At 37.0% G+C, this 24,862-nt stretch overlaps 2 protein-coding genes across 2 annotated transcripts; both read right to left on the bottom strand.

Annotated features, from left to right (window-relative positions):
- Nucleotides 1–1,805: 1,805 nt before the first annotated feature.
- Nucleotides 1,806–5,808, bottom strand: myf5 (myogenic factor 5). Its single transcript, XM_017709105.2, has 3 exons — nt 5,206–5,808; nt 2,810–2,885; nt 1,806–2,219 (listed from the first exon to the last, which is right to left on the bottom strand). The coding sequence occupies exons 1-3, from the start codon at nt 5,644–5,646 to the stop codon at nt 2,026–2,028; spliced, it is 711 nt and encodes a 236-aa protein (XP_017564594.1). The 5' UTR covers nt 5,647–5,808; the 3' UTR covers nt 1,806–2,025.
- A 12,655-nt stretch (nt 5,809–18,463) lies between these two features.
- Nucleotides 18,464–23,692, bottom strand: myf6 (myogenic factor 6). The gene is made up of 4 exons (XM_017709103.1): nt 23,526–23,692; nt 21,781–22,160; nt 20,274–20,367; nt 18,464–18,785 (listed from the first exon to the last, which is right to left on the bottom strand). The coding sequence occupies exons 1-4, from the start codon at nt 23,668–23,670 to the stop codon at nt 18,673–18,675; spliced, it is 732 nt and encodes a 243-aa protein (XP_017564592.1). The 5' UTR covers nt 23,671–23,692; the 3' UTR covers nt 18,464–18,672.
- Nucleotides 23,693–24,862: the final 1,170 nt, after the last annotated feature.

Raw genomic sequence — 24,862 nt, 5'->3', positions numbered from 1 at the left:
GTCCATCTGGTGGCCAAAACTAGTACTGCACGTTTGTGGTGATTAATGTTTCTGATGTTGCCAGTGGCAATTAAGCACCTTAACTAAGCATGAAAGAATGTAATTAAGACAATTTCCACTTCATATCCAATGATTTTCAGTTCTTGAATGAAATGATCTCTCTGATGATGTATGGCAACACAAATGACAGATGGAACTAGTTGAGACAAACTTCCAGAAATTTCTAGTTTCAGCACATAAGAACATAACTCAAAGTACAAAACTAGTAAAACAGGAAGTTTAATTGAAGCTAGAAAATTCAAGGGGTTCCAAAATGAATTACTTTTAATGGGATAATGGAGGGGCTAAATGGGTAGCAGGGTTAGATAGAGGATAGCGTGATAGTAGGTAGGTGTTAGTGATAATTCCTGTACAGTGAGAGCAGTTAAGTGTCCACTGTACTGTTTCTTGAGCTAGATGGAGCCTGTGGATGATTGGCATGCTGATCTGATGACATCACAATGACATATAAGTGCCAGACTGCACAGATAACGTCCCAATAACAGACCATATGTGACAGGTTGCACTGATGAGGCAACAATGAACTATAAATGACAGACTGCAGTAATGACATCATAAAGGTTCATAATCAATAGGTTGCACAGATGACGTCACAATGCCACAAGAGAAGATCTATGCTGATGACATAATGGCCCATGAATGACAGGCTGCACCTGGTGATGTCACAACAGTGCATACTGCACAGTGAGCTACAGCAACTAACTGAAATAACATAACAGCTGATATTCCTGCTATACCTCTGAGATCTAACACAGTGGAAGATGTAATCAAAGCTCTTCACATCCTTCTCAAAACTCACACACACACACACACACACACACACACACACACACAGCACCTTGAAGTGTCAGCACAAAGCCATTTGTTCATAACAAAGGAATTAAAGGGGTGTGAAAGATGAGTAGCATTTGTTGCATTACGCTGTTACACACACACACATGCACACCTCATTTCCTCCTCTTTCTCTTCAACACCCCATCTCATCACTCCATCATCTGCTCCTTACACGTGCACACACACACACACACACACACACACACACACACACACACACACACACACACACACACACACACACCAGGTGATGACAAATGGTATGTGACTGCAGAAACCAAATTGTTGAAGTTATGCCAATTTACACTTACTGAGAGACAAGAAACACCTTTTAAAAACAACAGACTTTTAATTCCTTGTTTAAAGTGATTATTAAATACAGTGCTCATACTTGAGACACAGCCAAAAAAAAAGAAAAAGAATTTAAATATGATACAAGGACTTAAACTGAATGCAGTAATGGTAATTTAACATACAATATTTACAAAACTTATTTACAACACAGGGCAAAGTTCACTTTACTCTCTCTATATTAGCCTTTCATTTAAAACTTACTGAAAATGTCATGGTGCAAGCAAGACATAATGACAAAATAAGCCTGATGGACAGTCAAGAACAAAAGTTTGAACACCTCCGGTAACATGACCTGTTTTGCTGAATTTTCTCTACATTGCTCTACAGAGAACACACTTAAATATGGCATGTTTGTGCACATTGTGGCGCACAATTTCAATGCCGAGTTTTCCATAAAAAAAAAACAACAACATAAAATATGGCATAACACAGGCCACATTTTTTGTTTCGTTTCGTTTTCCAAAATGTATAAAATTCAGCACATAGCCATTGCTCTTTAAAATGTGCAGAAGTGTGTTTTCTGTAGAGGGTATATTAACTTATTTTCACTTGGGGCACCCAAACATTTGCATATGAGTTTGCCTTTTACTTAGCCAGAAAAAATATATATATTTTACTGAGATTCTCCTACATAAAAGATTTTATGTAGATTATACAACAGCCACAGCCATGAGAATGGTGTACATAAATGTCAACATTTTATATTCGCATGGTGATTGTTAGGTTCCTGGAGTGTCTCTCTCTTTCTCTCTTTCTCTCTTTCTCTTGTTCTCCGTCTCACAGGATGTGGTAGATGGGTCTGTTGCCTGGACTGTCTGGAGCGCTGGACTGGGAATCGCTGTGTGTTGGTGAAAGGGCCTCCATGTTCCTCATTCCAGCAGCAATCCCAGTGTCCACTGAGGAAAGTCTGTCCACAATACTGGACAAACACTGCAGACTGGACGCTCCGACAGCCCTCTCCACCCCACTAACTGGAAAAAAAAGAGAAGTTTGAAATGGTCAGGGGTTAGAAAGAACTGAGGTCCTGACTTGTTAGGATCATATTCACAGGGCTGCAGTGAGTAATGTTCGTGTAATTGAGTTGTTTCTGCCTTCAGTTGGAAATTCTCCTCTATCTTTGCTGACATGAGGATAACCACCAGTAACCACTCCAGATTGGAGACTATAAAGGTGTGCTGACATGTTAATCGCTATTTTAGAATTAGCATCTAAGTTAACATTTTAGCTAGCTAGGTAGCTAATGCAAACATTACTAGCGCGTACATTAGTGACTGAGATTACAAGTCAGCATGATTTGAGGCAAGTGTGTAATAATTTAGACGTGCATTTGCTAATGCTAAATGTTTGATAATAAGCATTCATTATGTGGTAGCTACATTAGCCTCGTAGCTCCCAGGATAAACTAAAGAAACAAACTTCATGCATTGAGCATGTCCTGGCTGGTCGACTACATTTGAGATAACTGAAAACTGTATAAGTCTTGCCAAAATATCACCTCAATAAAACTTTAAATCAAACTTTAGATCAACCAACTTGAAGACAAAGATTGAACAGAACTTACTGCTTTGGACGTTGTAGCTGTACGAGCTGCTGGGTATTATATTCATCTGAGACCAGACAGGGCTGCTGCAGTCGGTCTGTAAGGAGAACAGAACAACATACTGTTCAGCACAATATCCAAATATGCACTGTAACAACAAGGCCATTCTCTACACTACAAAAAGTCTGAACACCTATTCATGAACTGTTTTCATTATTTTTTTTCACTGTTTTTCATATTTTCTAAAACATTTGGAACTATGCAGTGGACAAAAAGTGCCAAACAAATCCAAACTGTATTTTAAGATTCTTTTAGAAAATAACTTTGCTTGGCCTCCATGCAGCTTTACACACTCTTGGCAGTCTATCAAGCAGCTTCAGGAGGAGCCACCTGAGATGTTTTTTCAGCAGCACTGAAGAAGATACATGCTCACTTGTTGGGGCACATTTTATTAAGACTTATTAAGAATTTATTTTCAGTTTGGCATAGAGAAGCATTAACTTCACTGATTTGTCCAATAGCCTATCAAAATGTCTTTTGAACCTATATTCATGCCTTGCCTGGACTGTATGTACACTGGATCTAGATACATTTGCCCGTTTCTCATGTTCCTCGACTGTTAGGTCACTGTTTCTTTATTTCATGCCCCCCTTTTACACCCCGTGAGGAACTCCCACGCTAAGCTGGGCTCCAGGCATGCCGAATCGATCGTTTGAGTGAAAAGCACACCGGCCCGTGCAAGACGAAGCTCTGGCTAGAGTAAATGTGCAGAAAATCCTGGCAGGAACAGAGCTCAGGCAGTGAGCTCAGAGAGGAATGCAGCTATGCTCAGGCTTCCCTGCCTGCCTGCCCAGCCTGGATTAGCTCAGGCTTTATTAGGCTGTAAAGAGCTGAGTGGGAAAAGCCGGCCGTCATCTGCCATTTAAAAACATCTTAAATCACTAATGTCCAGAGAAGCAACATCTTGGAAAACTATTGGGCCAAATAAATGGTAAATGACTCAGATTAGGCCAAAATCATGTTTGAGAAATGAGAAACAAAAGCTGAAGGTGTGTTAAATGAACTCCTTACGGTGGAGGCAGGTTTGACTATTAATATTAAGATGTATTATTCAGCAGCTACGAGTTACTTAGTAAACACTATGAATTATTCAGTAAACACTATGGATTGTTTAGCATCTATTATGAATTTTTTTTTTCTGCTATGAATTTCTTAATTAAATTGAATTACTTTTAAAGTAGTTTTGTTGATTGTATATTACTGTATCATGACTATAGACAGAAGGTTAAAAAGCCACCCCAATGTGTTCCAAAAGGTCTTCAGCAGTAAGAATCACCCTTTTCCTTCCTTTGGATCACTTCCCAGCCCCCATAAAGAAGCAATGCAAGAATAAAGACAATTTGGACGTCACGCTAATAAAATCGGCCTAAACCTTAAGAGACCAGACAAGCAGTAAGCTAATATGTTGGCGTATAAGAGGAGACAGATGTGGGCAGCGATTTATTATAGACATGCTGAGGGAGAGACAGCTATACACTCATAGAGACAGAAAGAGGGAGAGAGAGAGAGAGAGAGAGAAGCTCAGTATACATAGACATATACATATAAGCTGGATTCAAAGGTCAGTGATGTCAGTCCTGGAGCTGCCACACTGATATAAGGGACTAAAATGTGTCCATCATACAGCCGTATGCAAATGTTTTGCACTCCTACTCAAATAACATGCTTTGTTGATTGAAGTAGAAGGAACACATCCTCTGCATAGAACACACTTATGCACATTTCATTGTACAATTTTTGTTTATTTGCAGAATTTAACATATTGAAATATATATATAAATTTATGAAGAATATTATTAGAACTATAAGAACTGCATTTAATTATGCCATGTATTCAGTCAATTGGAGTTTCTTTAATAATCACCATATTTGAAGCTACAATTGTACTATAGTATTTTCAGTACAGAAGCAAACCAGCCCCATGGTTCATTTTAGGGGTATTTTCATATCGTCTTTGCAGCACACAATAGCAACTTTGTGGTTTGTGTAGCAATAATGACTAAAAGTTGTAAAGAAAAGCTTAGATCTTCTTAAAGCTTCTCAAATCTACTTTGGTCTAAAAATTGTTGTTTTAAACTTGTTTTAAAAATAATATTATTAATGATGGCAACCAATCACAATTCATGACTATCCAGTGCCCATTTAACAATTTACATTGCAATACAACAGTGTCATGTCTGTGGTGCCTGCAGGTTGATATGTGCAGAGGAAGCTAGCAAAATGGACAAATTTCCAGTAAGACAAGGTGCACAATGGCACTTATTGTATACAAAAAATGTTGAGAGCTGCTGTGCTAGAGCTCACATTCACTGTGATGACATTGCAAGAAAGTATAATGTTGAAGTATTTATATTTACCATGCTGTCAGAGCATGTGGATGATGGACTGGGTGGTTCAGAGCTGCTCTCTGTGGGCAGGCTGTAGTATTCCTCCACTTGCTCCCTCAGCAGCTCCTGCAGGCTCTCGATGTACTGGATGGCGTTCCTCAGGATTTCCACCTTGGGCAGCCGTTGACTGGGGTTAGCTGAGGTGCACCTTCTGAGTGCCTCAAAGGCATGGTTGACCTTCTTCAGCCTGCGTCTCTCCCGCATGGTGGCTGCTCTGCGACGGTCTACGCTGCTGGCTTTGCGCTTGCAGGCTTTGCAGGCCCATTGAAGACAATGGCCAGGCTGGTGGAGGCCCCCAGGAGCTCGAATGTGTTCATCTTCCTCAGATCCGGCTAGTTCTCCTGAATGACCAAACTCCAGAGCCTCAGGAGAAGAGGCACAGAAGGTTTGGGTTGGGCAGAAAACGTCCATTCTTAGGCCAGTCGAGTTTTGGAGGGAAAACTGTCACGTTAGTAATCTCTTGAAGAGAAAATTAGCTAACCTCTAAAAAGAGCTTGTTGAAGGTAGTACCGTCTGAGGAAAGAGGTTGAAAGGAAGTAGCAACATCAGACTGATGTAAAAAGAGGTTGATGAAGCTGGTAGCTTCAGAGTGATGTGTAAAGGCTGCTGCCATTCGACCTCTTCTTATAGGAGCTTATCCTACAAGCCTGGGCCCACATTGGCCAGCTGCGATGACCATACCCCATTGGCCCAAAGCAAAGGGTGAAATCAGCACCTCCCACCACCCAACATTCTCCTCCACCCCAATCTCCTTACCCTCCTCACCCCGACTCCTGTCTACACCCTGTGGAGTTTCCCACATCTGCATGAAGGAGTGGTTTCTCATTCAGCTAAAACAGCTTCCTTGTGTGATGGACCTAGTAAGAGGGTTTTGTCATCAATAAAAGCAAAAATGAGAAACACTCATTTTCATATTTATTCTTTTTTCTTTAGTGCAACTTTCATATACAATAAATTTTATATATATATATATATATATATATATATATATATATATATATATATATATATATATATATATGCAGTTTTGTACATGGTGTATACTGGTGTGATGGGCATTGCCAGAAAGAATAAAGAAAGAGAGTAAAAACTGAGAGAGTTTGAATCTGAATTATTTTATTAAGTATATTTTTTTAAATTTGTTTTATTTTTTATTTATTTACTAAAAATACCTAAAAAATTACTACACACATCATAACTATTCTTTATTTTGTGTGATTGTAATAAACAATACATTGGATGCCCCTGCAGGCCAAACTATACTAGGCCTAAAGTAGTTACATATGTTATATTATACTTATATATTATTTTTTGGGAGTATTTCTGTTATTCATATACATTTTTATGAGCATTTTTTATTTTGATTAATACGCACAAAAACAGACAGCATACAAATTCAAATAGTACCCAATTCTCTCTCATTGATTCACAATTGAGACCTCAGCTGCACAGGGGACGCTATAGAGCTGCAGGACTCCAGGAACTGAAGGAGCAGAACTGCTTGTGGAGGCGTGAAAACTGGCAGAACAGTGTTACTGAAAGCCCATTAAATTACTTAATAGGTCATTAACAATCATGTGTGATAAAGAAAAATTTTAAAATTGAGATTTTTTTCATTATTACATTAAATCACAACTTTTCATTGAATTAAAAACAAAGAAATCTTTGTATGATGCTTGATTCACTATATTGGTGCATGAGAATATGAGGCTAAATTACTGGGCAGTGGGGCTACATGTCATTATTTAGGCTTTCTGTGTTGATGGCTAATACAGACAAGGCAGATGCAAATTTTAGTTAAATCTCATTACAGTGTGAAGTAAAAGGAGTTTTTTACTTGAATGAAATTTTTGCTTGAATGAGAGTTAATAGAGAACTAATTTGAAGCTAACTGACTGAACAGTTGTTCAGCTATGAAGGGTGGAATGCAGATAGCAGTGTTACTTCAAACACGTTAAGTTAGTTAAGGAGTAATTAACACTCATGTGAGATGTAAAATGCACAAGCATATGCAAACGTTTGAACATCCTCAGTCAAATGACATGTTTTGTTGATTTTCTTAAATAAAATACGTTATTCATCTCCGGGGAATAACTTAAATGTGACATTTTCCTGCAAATGTTACTGCACAGTTTCTTTCTATTTGAGTTTAACATACTATATAAAATAAAACAGAAAATATAAAATGTGCCACAATTTATGTTTTATATTTTTCCACAAACATGTTAAAATTAAAAATGGACAGTAGCTATGCACTAAAATGTGCAGACGTGTGTTCTCTGTAGAGGATGTGTTGATTTACTTTCCCTTAGAAAATCAACAATACATGTAATTTGAGCAGTGGCACACAATCTTTTACATATGACTGTATCTGGCCTGGAATGCTTGGCAAACAACAGACCAACTAACTCTGTAAGAGATATTTTTAATTAATTTTGCATTTGCTTGAATGACTTTTAACATAGAACACATTTGAAGCTAATTAGCAGACTCAATGAACAGTAGAGGTCATTACTTGCAGTCTGTGTTGACAGTGAATAAGGATACAGTGTGGGTACCTCTCCCAGTGTGTTAAAAACGTTTGTGCTCCGCAGCTAAACAAACACAGGCCGTAGCTTGCGCTGTAGTTTGAATTGCACACAGCTGAAGAAGACATGGACAGGGGATAACGCTCTTTAACTGAGCCAGGGATCAAAGGCCATTGACTGTGGACAACACAGACAACGAGAAAACCTGCCAGGATAAGTGAGTCTAGCCGAGATAGCATAAGCACATGTTGAAAGCGCATTGCTCCTCTGAGGCTCTTGCAGACCTGTGGTGAGATGTGTAGGGTAGCTGTGGTCTCCTGGGAAAGCTCCAGTGTGTTTTTTCTCGCTGGCCCCTGGAGGACTGTAGTTAGGGGTCAGGGACCGTGTTAAGTGCAGGGCAGCAGGGGCTTATTTAGTGTTCACAACTCCACAACTTTCTCATTTCCGAAGACAGATGTCAGGGCTGTGTGATATGGATAATGCTGCTGCACATTTGTAGTGTTGTGCTTCCTTACACATCTAAAACATTGTATGAACTTGATGGTTGATGATGGAACATGTTAATGTTAATAAGTGTTAATAACAGCAAAAAAGAGGCTCATAAGAGAAGTTCAGTGAGTGTGTACTGAGTGCACTGTAACAGTAATTACATACAAACACAAACAGCAACATAATATGTCATTGCTGCCAAAACAAAACATTGTATCTCCAAGAACAAAAAAATTGGAAAAAACACAAAATACTTTCAATTTAGCAATATATCTATTGGTTCCTTTGTCAGATGTCACTTTCAGAAAATGTGAAAAACTAAAAAAACGACAAATATGAAGATGCAAGGTTTTCTCTGACAGCAACCATATGTTGTACTAGGAATAGTGAATGTGACTAGTGCAAGGATGAAAGTTGGTAAGTGAGAGAATGGGTGGAGTTTAGCGACAGAGTGGGTGGGTGTGGGGGTGGGGTGGGGTGGGGGGTGTCCTGACAGCAAGAAGCTGTTGCAGAAAAAAATATGCCACGTACTAAATGATTAAATATTATCTTGCAACATTTTCACTAAAATAACTGACTTTTGTTAGATTCCATGAATACACAAGGCCAATATCACAATACAGAATAGCAAACAACATACTGTACAGCCATAGACGATATCGCTGTTTACTTAACTCAGAGGTCGCAACCCAAATATTAAAAAGAGCCATTTTGTACTTTCAACTAAATTCAAACCACCTTGGGAGCCACAACATTTTATGTACATTTCACCATCTTGGCTGTGAATATGTCCCAGTATGTGCTAATATCCTGGTACTGGCTAAAAAATATAATATAAATGAAAACGCAGACTTACTTTGCTCTGCTTTTAGCTTTAACTCAGCTACTTTTCTTGCATTTCCAGCAGGAAACTTTTACTCAAAAGCAGAATAGCTGCTTGTAAATTGTCTCAATGTTTGGCTTTTCATGAGGGTAAAGTCAGCTTGTCAATTGACAGCTGGCGAATGAGAAGCTGACTTACGCTTCACAATTTTTTGTGGTCGACAGTTTCTCAATGCAGATTAAACATATCAGGAAACCAGCTTGAGTGCTTATAAATGTAGGCAACTCAATTTGTCTCCAAATTATCCATGCTCATCTTAAATCTTTCTCATTGCCTTTTCATTAGCTATTAGCTAGGCAAGATCGTTATCTGCATTTCTATGTGACCAGCAGTCCTTGAATCAGTCTATAAGGCAAAAGGTTAGTGAATCAGTGGATTTTGGCCACATTAACTCCAGTGTTTAAGACCATTTATTGTTAAACCTGTGTCAGCAGGGCTTTATTTTACTGCAAAGGATGATTATTTTATTCTTACCTAAAAATTATTTAAAAGTTATTTAAGGGGCTGGGAAAGCAGGCAGTTCATTTCCAGCCATACACTTTCTCTTTACAGTAGGCACTAACACTGACACCAGCTATCCTACAGCCCAACCTGAACAACAGCAACATGAACATTTAATGTTGGCTCCCGAGATCCACTTTGCATGTCCACTTTGCATATCCACACCTCCCATGTTCATATGGCAGCACAGTATAGAAAGTATAAAAAGCAAAGTGTATAAAAAAAAGTTTTAGTACAGTATATGTGTCTTTATTAATAGACACAGAATGCTCTGTCCCTGCAAGAGAGAAAGAAAGAAAGAGAGAGAAAGAGAGAGAGAGAGAGAGAGAGAGAGAGAGAGAGAAAGAGAGAGAGAGAGAGAGAGAGAGAGAGAAAGAGAGAGAGAGAGAGAGAGAGAAAGAGAGAGAGAGAGAGAGAGAAAGAGAGAGAGAGAGAGAGAGAGAAAGAGAGAGAGAAAGAGAGAGAGAGAGAGAGAGAGACTGCACTTAATCTACGTTATATGTTTCAACTATATAAAGTAAGACTCAACATGTTTTTATGTCCAGTTGGCAGAAATGGACAATGAACCAGACACCTGGCAGCCCTAATTAGGCTATTGTAGCTAACAAGTGATAGAAGCTCATTAGCACAGTAATTAGCACGCTAACTATAGTAAGACCCTAGAGTAATGTTATTTTATTCCAGTACATGCTTGTATATGGATAGAATAGTATCAAAGTTCTTGTTGGCTCTTAGCTTCATATCCTGTTGTCTAAATTGGAAAAAACAAGAGAGAGAAATGGTCTCCACCTCCGTTTGACCCCCTCTCTCCAAAGCCTCTTTTTTGCTAAGACCGGCTATTGGCTGCATTTTTCTTCTCTGCAATAACAGGATCATATTAGATCATATGGTCTGATTGGATGATTGGCAGCAGCATTTGTCTGGCAGAGTGAGGAAACGTCCTGCCAGCTCCAGTCCAGCAAAGAATTGCCTCGGAGCAGGACACACACAGGCACGGCTGTAAATCAGCACTTTTCTCTTCCTATTCCAAATCATCTTTTCATCAGCCTTCACTGTGTGACTGCTCAACACGGTTTGACCTGATTATGAACTGTTCCACTTGATTAGAGACAAATAAATGATGAAATACAGCTTACATGCAGTTATGGAAATAAGCATTAACAATAAGGTTGAACTTTTTGTAACAAATGTTTGTAATAAATTACCAGCATTTTTAACAATGTCTTCATAATTCAGTTGTTGAGATGTAAACAAAGTCGTTCCGAGTGGTCTAATGTGAAATGGTTAAAAGAAATGTATCAATTTTCGCTTTATACTGGTGGTGATCCCAAGGATACATACTAGAGATGCTGAAATGAGTTTTAAATGTAATGTTGATGATGACAAAATAGTGGTAAATGAACAAACATGTTTTTCGGGAGTATTTTGCCTTATTTTCTGTTTGTGTGTAACTTTGCAGAATTTTAAACTATTTTTTAGACCAAAAAAGGTCTCAAAACTATTATAAAATAATGTCTATAAAATCAGACAGTGTATATAAATAACAATTTCATGTATAACTTCATTTTCAAACAATTGGCACACTGTGCAGAATGTAAATAAAAAATAGGATGCTATGAAATGAAAATCATGTAAATCATATTTTCAATAGTACAAATAGGACAACAGTACAAAGACAACAAATCAAATGTTGAAACTTAGAAATTCTGTTGTTTTTAAAAATATATATGCCCATTTTCAACTTGATGCCAACAACACATTCCAAAATTTGTGACGGGGGCATGTTTACCACTGTGTTTCATCTTCTTTTAGCAGCACTCTCAAAGCATGTGGGAATGGAGGAGACCAACTGCTGTAGTTTTGAAAGTTAAATGTTTGACATTCTTGCTTAACATAGGATTTCAGCTGCTCAACATTATGGGGTCTCCCTTGTCATATTTTTCATTTCATAAACTAGTTCCCAGACTCTTTTAAAACAGAGCAATGCTGTTGTAATACATGCAGAATGTGGTTTGACATTGTCTTGCTGAAACAATCAAGGCCTTCCCTGAAAAAGACATTGGCTCCATAGCAGCATATGTTAAAACAAACATTTATATATCATTCAGCATTAATGGTGACTTCACAGTGGTCTTTAGTCCAGAGGATGCAGTGATTTTTAAAATGTTGATTTGTCGGGCCACAGAACACTTTTCCACTTCCCCTCAGTCCATTTTAAATGAGCTCAGGCCCAGAGAAGGTGGCAGCATTTCTGTATTCTATTTATATATGGGTTTGTCTTTGTGTTTTAGAGTTTTAACTTGCATTTGTGGATGCAGAGACAAACTGTTTTCAGACTGTTTCAATTTTCTACGTACACTGTTTAAAATAAAAGAGTCAAATGGAGACAAAAAGGTTTTTTGGAGCAATGGCATGGAAGATCCACTTATACTTGCCTAAAGGATCTTTCAGTGTACAGATTTTGTAATAATACTACTTGGGAAACAAAGAAGATTCTCTTTGGGAATTAAATGTATTAATACATAAACATTTGCTGCAAAACCAACAGTCATGGCCTAAAAAAACTCCAAATCACATTAACTCTTTCCTAACATTTTAACTTATAATTAATCAGATCTTGGTGGTGTCCATATTGCAATGGTAATATCCAGAACTATGGTTGTTTCCAGAAAGTGTTTCCACAAAGTCTTTGTATATCTACACCCATGCAGAGCGTCTGGCATTGTGAGCGTGATCCAGCCCCATAAAATCACACCCAACTCAAACCCCCATTAAAGCCTGGGATGGAGAGAGCTATCTGATTTCAGTCTGCCTTTCTAACTCCACATCATCAGAATAGAGACATGAGAGATGACTTTGAAGTGCTGCAGTCTGAATATGATCTAGCTTATCACACATCAGCCCGACGCACACTCAATCTCACTCAATCAGCCCAACAGAGCAAAGAACACAGCAATGTTTTGATTATTTTTATCTTCTCAGCATGCACAAATCACTGAGACTGATACCTTTTAGGCCACTTATTTTTTCTGTCTGCCAGTTTCAGATCATATGAAGACCGCAGAGATACAAACTTCAATTCCAAAAAGTCTGGGGCAGTATGAAATGCTAATAAAAAATAAATTCTGTTCGACCTGTATTAAGTTAAACTGACTTTTTTTTATTTACCTATTTTATTGCTTTTTGAGTAAATATACACTCATACCAAATTTGATACCTCTAACACATTACACAAAAGTTGGAACAGAGGCATGTTTACCACAGTGTTACATCACCTTTCCTTTTAGCAACACCGAATAATCATTTCAGAACTGATGACACCAACTGTTGCAGTTTTAATAGCTCTCAAAGCATACAGAACCTTTGCTGTTGTATATTGCACTTAATGTGCCTTACATTTTCAAGGGGAGACAGTTCTGGGCTTTAGACAGGCCAGTCTAGAGCAGAGGGCAGCATATGTTGCTCCAAAATGTGTTCATTGTTAATGGTACTATCACAGATGTCAAAGTTGCACATCAGAGTGCACAAATACACTCATACCATGACAGACCCTGGCTTTTCAACTTTATGCTGGTAACAATCTGGGTGGTCCTTTTCTTCTTTGGCCTGGAGAACACAATGTCCATTATTTCCATTCCATCAGTCCAGAGCCCAGCATTTTTGAAATAAGGCTTCCTCTGTGCATAGTACAGTTTTAACTTGCATTTGTGGATGCAGCAACAAGCAGTGTTATTGTCAGTGATCTGTCAAAGTACTCTGTGTGGCGATATTCATCATGAAAGCATGCTGGTTTTTAATTCACTGCTTTCTGAGGGATCCCCTAAATGATGAAATTTTGATGAAATTCCGCATCATAGAAGGTAAAAAACAAAATCCTTGTGATCGCTCACTGAGGATTGTTGTTCTTAAACTGCTGAAATTTTGCTGGCTGCTTTTTTTATACCAATCATGTTTGCATCATGTGCTTGATATGTTCTTAAACACTTAACAGTGTTCCTAGTTTTTACACTTGTGTGATGTTCAGGTCTGTGGGACCCATTTTCAATGTTTACCAAAAGAATTAATATGCAATTATTATTATTTCAACCTCATATTCCTTGGCCTTTGCTCATTTTCTGTGAAAAACATATGAAATAACACATTTTCAATGACTTCATACTGAACACCCCTACACAATTCTATCACACATGTGGTGTTGGGGTGAACTCGCAGAGAATGAAAGTGTGGAGGTGCTCTGTCCCTCACTCTGTTCTCCTCCTACATGGCTTGCTGTAGAGTGTGTGTGTGCGCGCGCATGTGTGTGTGTGTATGAGGGTTGACAACATGGACAGACTACTGACCGGCTACAGCTGCTAAAGGAGAACCATATACTGGCCACTTTACACATCTTTAAACATTTTTGTTAAAAAAAAAAAAAAAATATATATATATATATATATATATATATATATATATATATATATATATAAAATGTAAAAATCCAGTGGGTCCACCACACCACTGAGTAACATGAACACCACACAATCGTTAGATTGATCCTGTCTTGACCATTTTGGTACATATTGCAAGCATGAGTTTCAAAATGAGCATGTATTGAGAGAAAAACAATGAAGTTGATCATGTAAACCATGTTGTATTTGTTTTTTGTGTACAATACATGTTGTTTGAATCCAGGTATAAACTAGATTTATAAATCTATAAAACTTTATAAAGGCTTTCTGTTTTTATTATTTTTGACAGCGTTTTTGGAATTGAGGTTTGTATTTGCTGAAATAATACTCAAAAATTTGACTTTTTAACCTAGAATTCTAGAAGTGGAATCTTCGGAATCCATTCCAATTCATGGTGACTTGTTACTGATCTTTGACCTTTCATACCCTTTCATCGCGGTAGAGGACAGGACTTCTAAATACAAATTTATAGATTTTGTTTGTGTCACAAACTATGATTCTGAACAAGCAAACACATTAATTGAAATAAGGAAAATCTTTGAACACCTCTGGTCAAATGACATGTTTAGTTGATTTCCACATCCTTAAATGTTTTTTGGAAATTTTTGTGCACAATTTATGTACATTTTTACCTTATCACTTCTGCAGCCACAGTAATTACAGTACATTACAGTAATGAGTCTTGAGAGTGTGGCTGATTTTCTCCCTTTGGATATACGTCACTGCCACAGTCTAACTGGGTGAGTCATTGGTGTGTTTGAGTAATGCATAAGTAGGAGTATACGTGTGTGTGTGTGTGTGTGTGATATGCAAAAGCATGGCCAAGGGTTATTTTAGGTTCTAGTCCAGAGAACACAGTGTAAAGTATTATAAAAATTAGTATGGTACTAACATTGAGTGTTTTATTAAACATTCAGCAAAAAACAAAATAAAACCTGGTTTAAAAACTGTTTATCAGACATATCTCACAACTATTTAGGCATGGTCCCATTATTCCCATGAGCACAGGTGGGATTGGGAGTCAATTTCTCCCAATGCTGTACTCAAGTGTTAATAGAAACTTTCCTAATTGTGAATTGCCTTTGAACAGGTGACAAAGTCATATTTACAAGTGCAACAGTGGCGATTCTAGATGAATTTATATGATGTGATGTATAATATAATCTTTTGCTGTTTTCTAGTGCAAGTGGGCCGATAGTTTTCTCAGAGAAGGAACCGTATGTGTTCATTTGGTTTATGTGAAAGAACACTGAGGTTATGAAATGGGTGTACTTTATTTTAACTAGTTGGTGTCTATTGGTTTTAGACTAAGTAGTGACAAACATAACTGGATATTTTGATATGAAACATATGGGTAATGTTATATGCAAGCACCTTCAAAGACAAATCTAAGAAGATATGCAAAAATTGAGAAAATGCCCTTAGACCAAACAGTATTGAACCCAGGATAAAACCACAAAAAGTCATTGTAGTTGACACATGACTTGAAATGTACACAGAGAAATGCAGCCAATATATAACCAGATAGCAGAGTAACATTGATCCATTATTGATTTTCCATCAGAATCATCATTTTGGTTAAGGTTAAAATTTCAATGTTGACTATGTTGGCGTAACATTGAACTATTGATGAAAGTCAGCACTTTTAATGTTGCCCACAATAACTTTGAATATTTTTGTAGTTGACCATGAGATGAAAATTGCCATTTCATGAATTGGCAGTAGTGAAGTTACGTAGTTAAGTTACTTCGACTTAATGTGAGATCAGGTGATGGACACAGCAACACAAACACTCTCATGCATCCTGAGCCTTGAATCCTCCTCACAGCCTGCTACTGTCTCTGTAACAGAATATTTGAATCTATAACTGAATTTTTTGAACGTTGAAGTTTGAGTGATTATACAATATCATCTCAAAACTGAATGTCCATTCTTTTAAAGTGTTTCCTAATTTGTTGTTATATTATGGTGGTAAAATTGCCACTCATGGCTGTTCATAGTATTAATTCTAGCTAGTGAAAATGAACTTCATCAGTCATTTGTTGACCTGAAAAATTGAGGGGTGCACAACAACTGTGGGCAGTGATAGGTAAGTGTGCTGATTACATACTCAAAATTAGATCCCACCAACAGGTTTATATCTAAAGAATTTTGACAAAATATGTCTGCCATTGACTAGTCAATGGAAAGTTGTTCACAGAACATACTTTCTACATGTATATTGTGTATCCACAACAGCAAGATTATCCTACTTAGAAAGAAAATATGAATTAAGGTTCCCTGGGGCATTAAAGACAATTTAATCTAGAGACTTATGCTTAAGTATTACTATATTTACTTTATTTCCAAATAGGAAATAAACACTGAGGCACTGGAAAGCACACACATGGAAATTACATGTGTATTACATAATAAAACAGTAAGAAATGGCCAGACTTGGCATGTCTCATACAGCCCAGTGTTTCCCACATGGGAAGTAATTACACCCTCTAATAGTACAGTAATACCTTTACTGTTGATCACAGCTTTGCAACATTTTACTCTGACCAGATCATGCACTAAAGTTAAAGCTTTGACTAAATATACCACATAGATCCAGAGTTTAGCCCTGGCAACTGGACTTTGAGAGTCTATTTTAGGGTCATTCATGATGGTCATGGCTCTGACGCTCATAAATCTCAGAGTGCAAAGCTGCTCTGGTGTCTGCTGAAGGCTTTTAATTCAAAGCTTAATGAGAACATGTACCTAGCTTGCTAGCAAAGAGAAACAATCTAGCCTTCTAATTTCAACTGAATTAGATAAAGGTGGTACATAATGTAGGGCACCACAGGGTGAAAGCTGATTGACTGATTTATAAATAATTTAAATCTAAAACTGAATCAGAAAACTGTCCACACCAAATATCATGATATACATTCAAACATCACCATTCTCCACCAAACCTAAACATTCTCCCTCAAATTTCGTTCTCCACCAAATGTCAACATTCTCCTTCCACACACCATCGTTCTTCACCAATCATAATGCCTTCTTTCTCCAACAAACACTATCATTCTCCACCAAGCGTAAACACTCTCCCTCAAAATACCATCATTCTCCACCAAACACCAATATTCTCTACCAAACATACACACACATTCTCCAACAAATACTATCATTCTCTACCAAATGCCAATAATTTCCAACACCAACATTCTCAATCAGGAACTGTCATTCTACAGCAAACATCATCATTCTTCAACATCACATCATTATCCACCAAACACCATAATTCTCCACCAACCACCATCATTCTCCAATAAATACCACCATTCTCCACCATAACTGTCCTATCAAAAGCATCATTCTCAGCCAAACACCTCAGTCTCCAACAAAATTATTGTCCACCCAAGACCATTTTCAAAAATGCCACCATTCTCCAATACCTGCCATCATTCTCCATCAAACATCATTCTCCACCAAACACCATCACTGTCCAACAAACACCACCATTCTCAGAAAATACCATAATTCTCTAGTAAATGTTATCATTCTCTGCCAACCATTATTCTCCACCAAACACTACCTTTCCAAAAAACACCATCATTGTCCAAAAAAAAAACAAATTTCATTCTCCACCACATACCATATTTACCCACCAAACACCATCATTCTCCACTAAACATCATTCTCCACCAAATACCATATTTACCCAACAAACACCATCATTCTCCACCAAACACCATCATTCTCCACCAAATACCATATTTACCCACCAAACACCATCATTCTCCACCAAACATCATTCTCCATCAAACACCATCATTCTCCACCAAACACCATATTTACCCACCAAACACCATCATTCTCCACTGAATACCATATTTACCCACCAAACACCATCATTCTCCACCAAACATCATTCTCCATCAAACACCATCATTCTCCACCAAACACCATTGTTCTCCACCAAACACCATTGTTCTCCACCAAACACCATCATTCTCAAAGAAACACAATCATTTTTCACCAAACACCATCATGCTCTCATTCTCACAGAAACACTATTATGAATATATCACAATGCTTACAGTGTGTGGTTATTTTAGCATCATAATACAGTCAACTGATCGATTCAGCATCATAACGACTCTAAATATGTCAGGTCTTGATATTTAATCAATTTTTATAATTACTTGCCAAACACTATAGCTACTATCCTGCAATGCGTATAGAATAGCAAACAATACTGTAACAGTTCACTCTTTACATATTTCAAAATTTGCTAATTGTTGCAAAATGGTCTTTGCATGTAATTAAGAGCTCTCAACACCTTTTACCATTCATTCGTTTTTTATTCACAAATACAAAATAATTTAAGTAATAATAAAATACTACATTCTCTATACATATTATTTAAAAGAAAATATGATCTGCCAGGAATCAGTCTGTTGATGAAAAATGAAAATATTGGAATCACGTGCAGTCCTACAATACACTGGCCACAAATTTCACAAATTAAATTTTGTTTATATAAATATACAACAGCAGAATCAAAACATAACAGAAATGTGGAAATGTGAGATGGCTTCTCATTCATCTGTCTTCATTTTTCTGTGCTCTCCTTAGGGCAATGCACTTTAGTGTCATCTGTGGAAATGCTGTTAACGATAGAGGAGAGGCGGCGGAGGCTGGACGCTGACGACTCTGTTGTCCATCCTAAACAGTAAAAATTAAGTGAATTATACATGTTCAACTGAGAAACTCTACAATAAAGACTTACAGCAGGCTTAAGAATTATCTTGGACCTCTGATGGTCAGCCTGAGGTTTCATGAACACTCTGTAAACCTATAAAGTCTCATGTGTTTATAGATAGAAGAAGAGATATTTTATTATGAAATAAATGAAAATGTATTGTTGTGTGCAGAGTCTTTGCTTTTTACATAAAAAGAAGCAGATTGATGTCAAAAGTGCAGAATCAAACTTAACCCTACAGAATGTAAATCTAATGCACAGTATAGTGCAAGAGTCATAGATTACCATTAATTTATGTAAGTATTTCGTGTGTCCACCTTTTGCCTTTCTTTTCTGAAGTTTTACTTTCAGTTTTTCAAAGAAATTTGCAGGGATACTTTTATACCTCCAAAGTTCAGTCTTAGGAGTTGGTTACATTTACTGCTTTACACAATCCAACTAATCCCAAACACATTCAGTGATGTTGAGGTCTGGACTCTGGGGTGGTCAGTCCACTGTTCTCAGAACACCAACAGCTTTGTGGTCTGTAAAAAGACTTTATTATCCATAGACTCTTTTTCTCAGCTTCTTGACAGTTAAACATCCCTTCAGAGTCATAGTACTGAGTTGTCTTCTCACAGTGGAAGAATGTAAAGAAACACCTGTGGATTTTTTTCACATCTTTTTGTTTTTCTCCTCCCTCTCAAAGATGAAAGCTTTAAGTGCTTTTTATCTGATGGTAACGGTTTGGTGGTCTACAAGGTCTTGCATGTTTATTATTATATAATCTTATTTTTTTTGTCTTATAGTTTTTGAGCTCCACTTTTGGAAACTTCAGTTTTTTTCTACTTATTTTGCTTTGGCTCATCTTTTCTTCATGCAAGTGCATTATCTTATATCTAATTTCCTGAGAAATATCTCATAAAAATAAATGACTTTTACATAACGGCTGTTTTGACAGGGATATAAATAAATGAAGGGTGGTGTACAGCACTGTAAATGTGATCCAGTGTTATAGTGATGTAATTATATTTAAACAGTATTGCAACATGATGTAATGTGGAGCGAGGGAGCGGACGCATGTGCAGAGGTAAGCGACTTTTATTGAGGGCAAATCCAAAATCAGGGTTGTAACCGTCCAGGGTCATTGAGCCAACACGGAGAGATTGGGGTTCAGACATGACAAATAACAGACTCAAACCAGCACAGAGCTTCCAACAGCACAAACACGACGAGCAACAACAACCAGCGAAGACAAAGGGCAAACACAGGGCTTAAATACACAGGGATAATGAGGGACAGGTGCAAACAATCAGGAGCGGAGTTACAAAACCAAAACAAAAACTCACATGGTAAACCAAAACACGAACACATGGACAGGACTGGGAGGGGCCAATCGTGACACATGACAGTGCTCGCTGTGTAAAACAAGTGTTTATAGAAGTGAACTGCAGAATGCATGCTGTACACACCTTCTCTTTGATGAGACAGGTTCTCACTGGAATGATCCGCGTTTCCCTGCCAGCTTTGACAAGTCTTTTTCCAATGATGCTCAGTGTTAATCACCTAAACAGAAAGACATTTCTCCACATGTCAGTTTATAAACTGTTCTATGTCAAGAAAACATTTTCCAATGTTTAATCCTTTTAATGGCTCTTTAACACTTCAGTTCCTCACTATCGTGACTACAGAACATTTATTTGATAGCAGTTACTGAGCAGTACACTGTTGTGTTAATGTATGGCGGTGATGATTGGAAGGTGAAAATCTTTTTTGTGTTTATTGTAAAGCACTTGGTTTTAAATGTGCTATATAAATAAAGTTTACTTACATACTTACTGATAATTCATAGTAGATACCTGAAGAATTCATATTAAATACTGAATAATTCAAAGTAGTTACTGAGTAATGGATAGTGGATACTGAATAATTCATATTAAATACTCAATAATTCATAGTAGTTACTGAATAATGGATAGTGGATACTGAATAATTCATTATTAAATACTCAATAATTCATAGCAGTTACTGAATAATGGATAGTGGATACTAAATAATTCATGTTAAATACTGAATAATTCATAGTAGTTACTGAATAATGGATAGTGGATACTGAATAATTTATATTAAATACTGAATAATTAATAGTAGTTACTGAATAATTCATAGTAGATACCTGAAGAATTCATAGTAGATACCTGAACAATTCATATTAAATACTGAATAATTCATATTAAACACTGAATAATTCACAGTAGTTACTGAATAATTGATAGTAGATACCTGAAGAATTCATAGTAGATACCTGAAGAATTCGTATTAAATACTTACATATTAAGTGTTTACTAATTAATTCATAGTAGATAATGAATAATTCATAATAGTAACTTCATTATTTATAGTAGTTACTGAATAATTAATGGCTATAGAGTAATTTACAGTTGTTACTAAAGGTCATAGCATGTACTTAATCACAAGGTTGTCAGATAGGAAGAGGTGGGTAGTAATTAGTGTTTTACTCAGTTAGATGTACTCTGTACTTTTCTCTGATGTCCTTTAATATAAAAAATCTACGTTTTCCTCAATTACATAGTAGTCTTTATCATTTTCTATCCAATTCATTTTCTTGGGTTTATTTTCATTCTGTTGCACTGGTTAGCTCTTGGACTGCTTTACTGTTATTCACACTTCTCACTTTGAAGCTTTACTGCTGTATTTTAGATTGAAAGGATCCAAAAAGAGAAGAACAGAATCTAACAATGTACTATAAGAGTTTTTGGACCTCATGCTGTTTTTTTTGTTGTTGTTGTTCTTTACTTAAAAGGGGGTTTTATAGTTACTTTTATTTCACTTTAGCCATTATTTTTACTTCTACTATCATTTTTTCATGAAGTACCAACACTTTTACTTAGTTATAAACTTAGTAATCAACCCGCCTCTGCAGATATTACAAATTTTATCAGTTTAGCAGGTTCTTACATTGTGGTCTTTGATGTTATAGCTGTATGCACTCCTATCAGAGAGTTTATCTTGCTCATCCAGGCTGTGCAGCAGGTCCTGGAGTTTCTCAATGTAGCTTATAGCACTGCGTAATATCTCCACCTTGGGCAGCCTCTGGTTAGGATTGGGCACCGTCTTTTTCTTCAGTGCATCAAAAGCTTCATTTATTTTTTTGAGCCGCCTTCGCTCCCGCAGCGTGGCAGCCTTCCTCCGGTCGCTTGGAGCACACTTTCTTTTGCAGGTTTTGCAGGCCCAGATGAGACAGTGGCCTTCACAATGTGCCTGGAGACCTGGAGGGGCAGGAACATGCTCTTCTCCACTGCTATCACAGCCTGGCTCACTTGGAATTGGATCTTGGCCTGAAAACAAAAGTGAGCAGAACTGTCTAAACTTGTATTCCAAATGGATGGTGTTTGTTGGAGAATGTTGGTGTTTGGAGAATGTTGCTGTTTGGTGGAGACTGGTGGCCTTTGATGGAAAATGTTGATGTTTGGTCGGGTATGATGATTTTTTTGGAGAATGATGGTGTCTGGTGGAGAATGTTGGTGGAGAATAATAGTGTTTGTTAAAGAATGATGGTGTTTAGAGGAGAATGCTGGCATTTGATGGAGAACATTGGGGTTTGGTGGAGAATAATGGGGTTTGTTAGACAACAGTGGTATTTATCAGAGAATGGTGGTGTTTGGTGAAGAATCATGGTGTTTGTTAGAGAACAGTGATGTTTGTGAGAGAATAATGGTGTTTGGTGAAGAATGTTGGTGTTTGGTGGAGAATTATAGTGTTTGTTGGACAACAGTGGTATTTATCAGTGAATGGTGGTGTTTGGTGGAGAATGGTGGTGTTTGGTGAAGAACAGTGTTTTTCATCATAGAATGCTGGTGTTTGGTGGAGAATGTTTATGTTTGGTTGAGAACAGAAGTGTTTGGTGGAGAATTATGTTGTTTACAGGAGAATATTGGTGTTTGATGGAGAACATTGGTGTTTGGTGGAGAAGAATGATCTTTGTTGGACAATCGTGATCTTTTGTTTGAGAATGATATCCTTTGGTGGAGAATGTTGGTACTTTGTTGAGTATGATGATTTTATTTTACAAAAATATGATGTTTAGTGGTGAAAGAGTATGGTGTTTGGTGGGGAATGATGGTTTAGAATGGGGTATGGTTTGGTATGCATTTTAAGCTCTAAGTTGGTCATTTTGAAATAACGAGTCAAAGAAAAGTAGAAGTAACCAAGCAAAAGCCAACTAAAGAAGTATCAAACCCAAAAACCTTTCCAATACTAAGTTCACCACATTGGAGCTTCATCATACAACATCTAACAACATAAGAACTAAGGCTGTGTTCTTCACTTTCTTGGATCCTTTTAGTCTAAAATAAAATGGTAAAGCTTTACTGTATGAGTAACAGTAAATCAGTCCAGTAGCTGAACCAACCAAACAGAATGAAATTAAACTCAAACAGGGAAATAAGACCTAAATATGAAATAATAAAATGAAATTCAGCATGATTTTGTTCACAAATATACTCAGTTACCTATAAATATATTAATATTTTACACCATTCAAAAACACTATCTGCTGTTCATTTTGAATCGAATAAAAAAAATACATAAAAACACAAAATCTTGTTACATCCTACTCCTACAAAATGTAAAGTTTCGATATAAAGATTTGATAAGTAAAAGTATTATTAAGTACATGGACCTTGAGGCCAATTTTTACCCACCTCTGCCTGGAGATAGTGGACTCCCATTGCCTTGGTACAGAGGAGACACTTCTGCTAAATCCAAATTCTGTAAGGAACTCTGGTCCGTCTCTATGTAGCGCAGATCATTAAAAAAATAAGTGCTGGTCTCAAAAAGGTCCATCATGTTGTGCTTGGCCTGGCTCTAAACTGTCCCGCTCTTTGAGAGTAAGTAAGACTTTGGCAAGCGACACAAGTTCCCCCTGGACTTAAATATAGAATCTGAAACTCTATCCCATCAGCTAGCTGTCGCAGTGCATCAAACACTTTTCAATGGGCCTTTACTACTAGCAGTTTGTGTAAAAAAAAACAAAAACACCTTAACACCTCTCAATGAAAGCTAAAACGTCACCTCAGACTTATGACAGGTGCTTTAAATACCTGTTTCATGGTCAAACATTAATATTATATACCACTGGCACAGTCTCAGATTGCATGGTTGTTCATTGTAATAGGCCGCATGAATGTCTTGGAGCAAATGTGAAGGTTTTATTTTATGTTTCATTTATTTTAAGACTGAACATGAGGACATGAACTAACCACTGTATCATTCACAACTGTTAGAAAATACCTGACAAAAGTAATTGTTTTCGTGGGATGGTCTGGGACTGGGCTTTGTTTTGGCATACTTTGTCATAAATAGAAACAGAGTAAATGACTTTGAAAAGTATGCAGAGTATAAATAGGTTTCCCAAAGTCTACAACTCCTCTCAGGTCAATGAAAGATCTGCAGGGCCTTTGAGAGGTGCCATCGTGTTAGTGATGTATGTTACTTCTCCATACATCCTGTAAAAGGTCAGCACTACAGGTTATTTTGTAATCCTAATGTGTAGAAATGTCATAGGCTGTCATGAAAAGTGGTTTAGCTAATTTAGCTCTCAGTCACTATGGTAACTAAAATCTGGAAAGTTGTACCTGATAGCCTTACAGTGACTCATGGCACCTTTAAAAACTATCTTAAAAAAATCTTAAAATGTACATATTTTATATTGCATTCAAATAAAGACACTATTATATAAATTGTATTTAACTGTCAGGTATTTTTCAGTTACATGTTGCATGTACATGTTTTTCTGTGCACAGCTGGTTCTAGGGCTATTTTAGCTATTATTTTAGGCTTTACCTTAATTTTAAACTAAATTTATTTCATTATGTTTTTATCTTAGTATTTTACTTTTGTCTCAAGACTTTAAGTCATTTTTAAAAGGTGCCATACAAGTACAAAATCTAAATTAAATGTATATATATACATATATATATTTGTGTGTGTGTGTGTGTGTGTGTGTGTGTGTGTGTGTGTGTGTGTGTGTGTGTGTGTG

Source organism: Pygocentrus nattereri, chromosome 1 (genome assembly GCF_015220715.1).
Source record: "Pygocentrus nattereri isolate fPygNat1 chromosome 1, fPygNat1.pri, whole genome shotgun sequence".
Taxonomy (NCBI): domain Eukaryota; kingdom Metazoa; phylum Chordata; class Actinopteri; order Characiformes; family Serrasalmidae; genus Pygocentrus; species Pygocentrus nattereri.
Note: the sequence above shows the minus strand (reverse complement) of the source record. Positions and strands in the feature narration are given on the sequence as shown.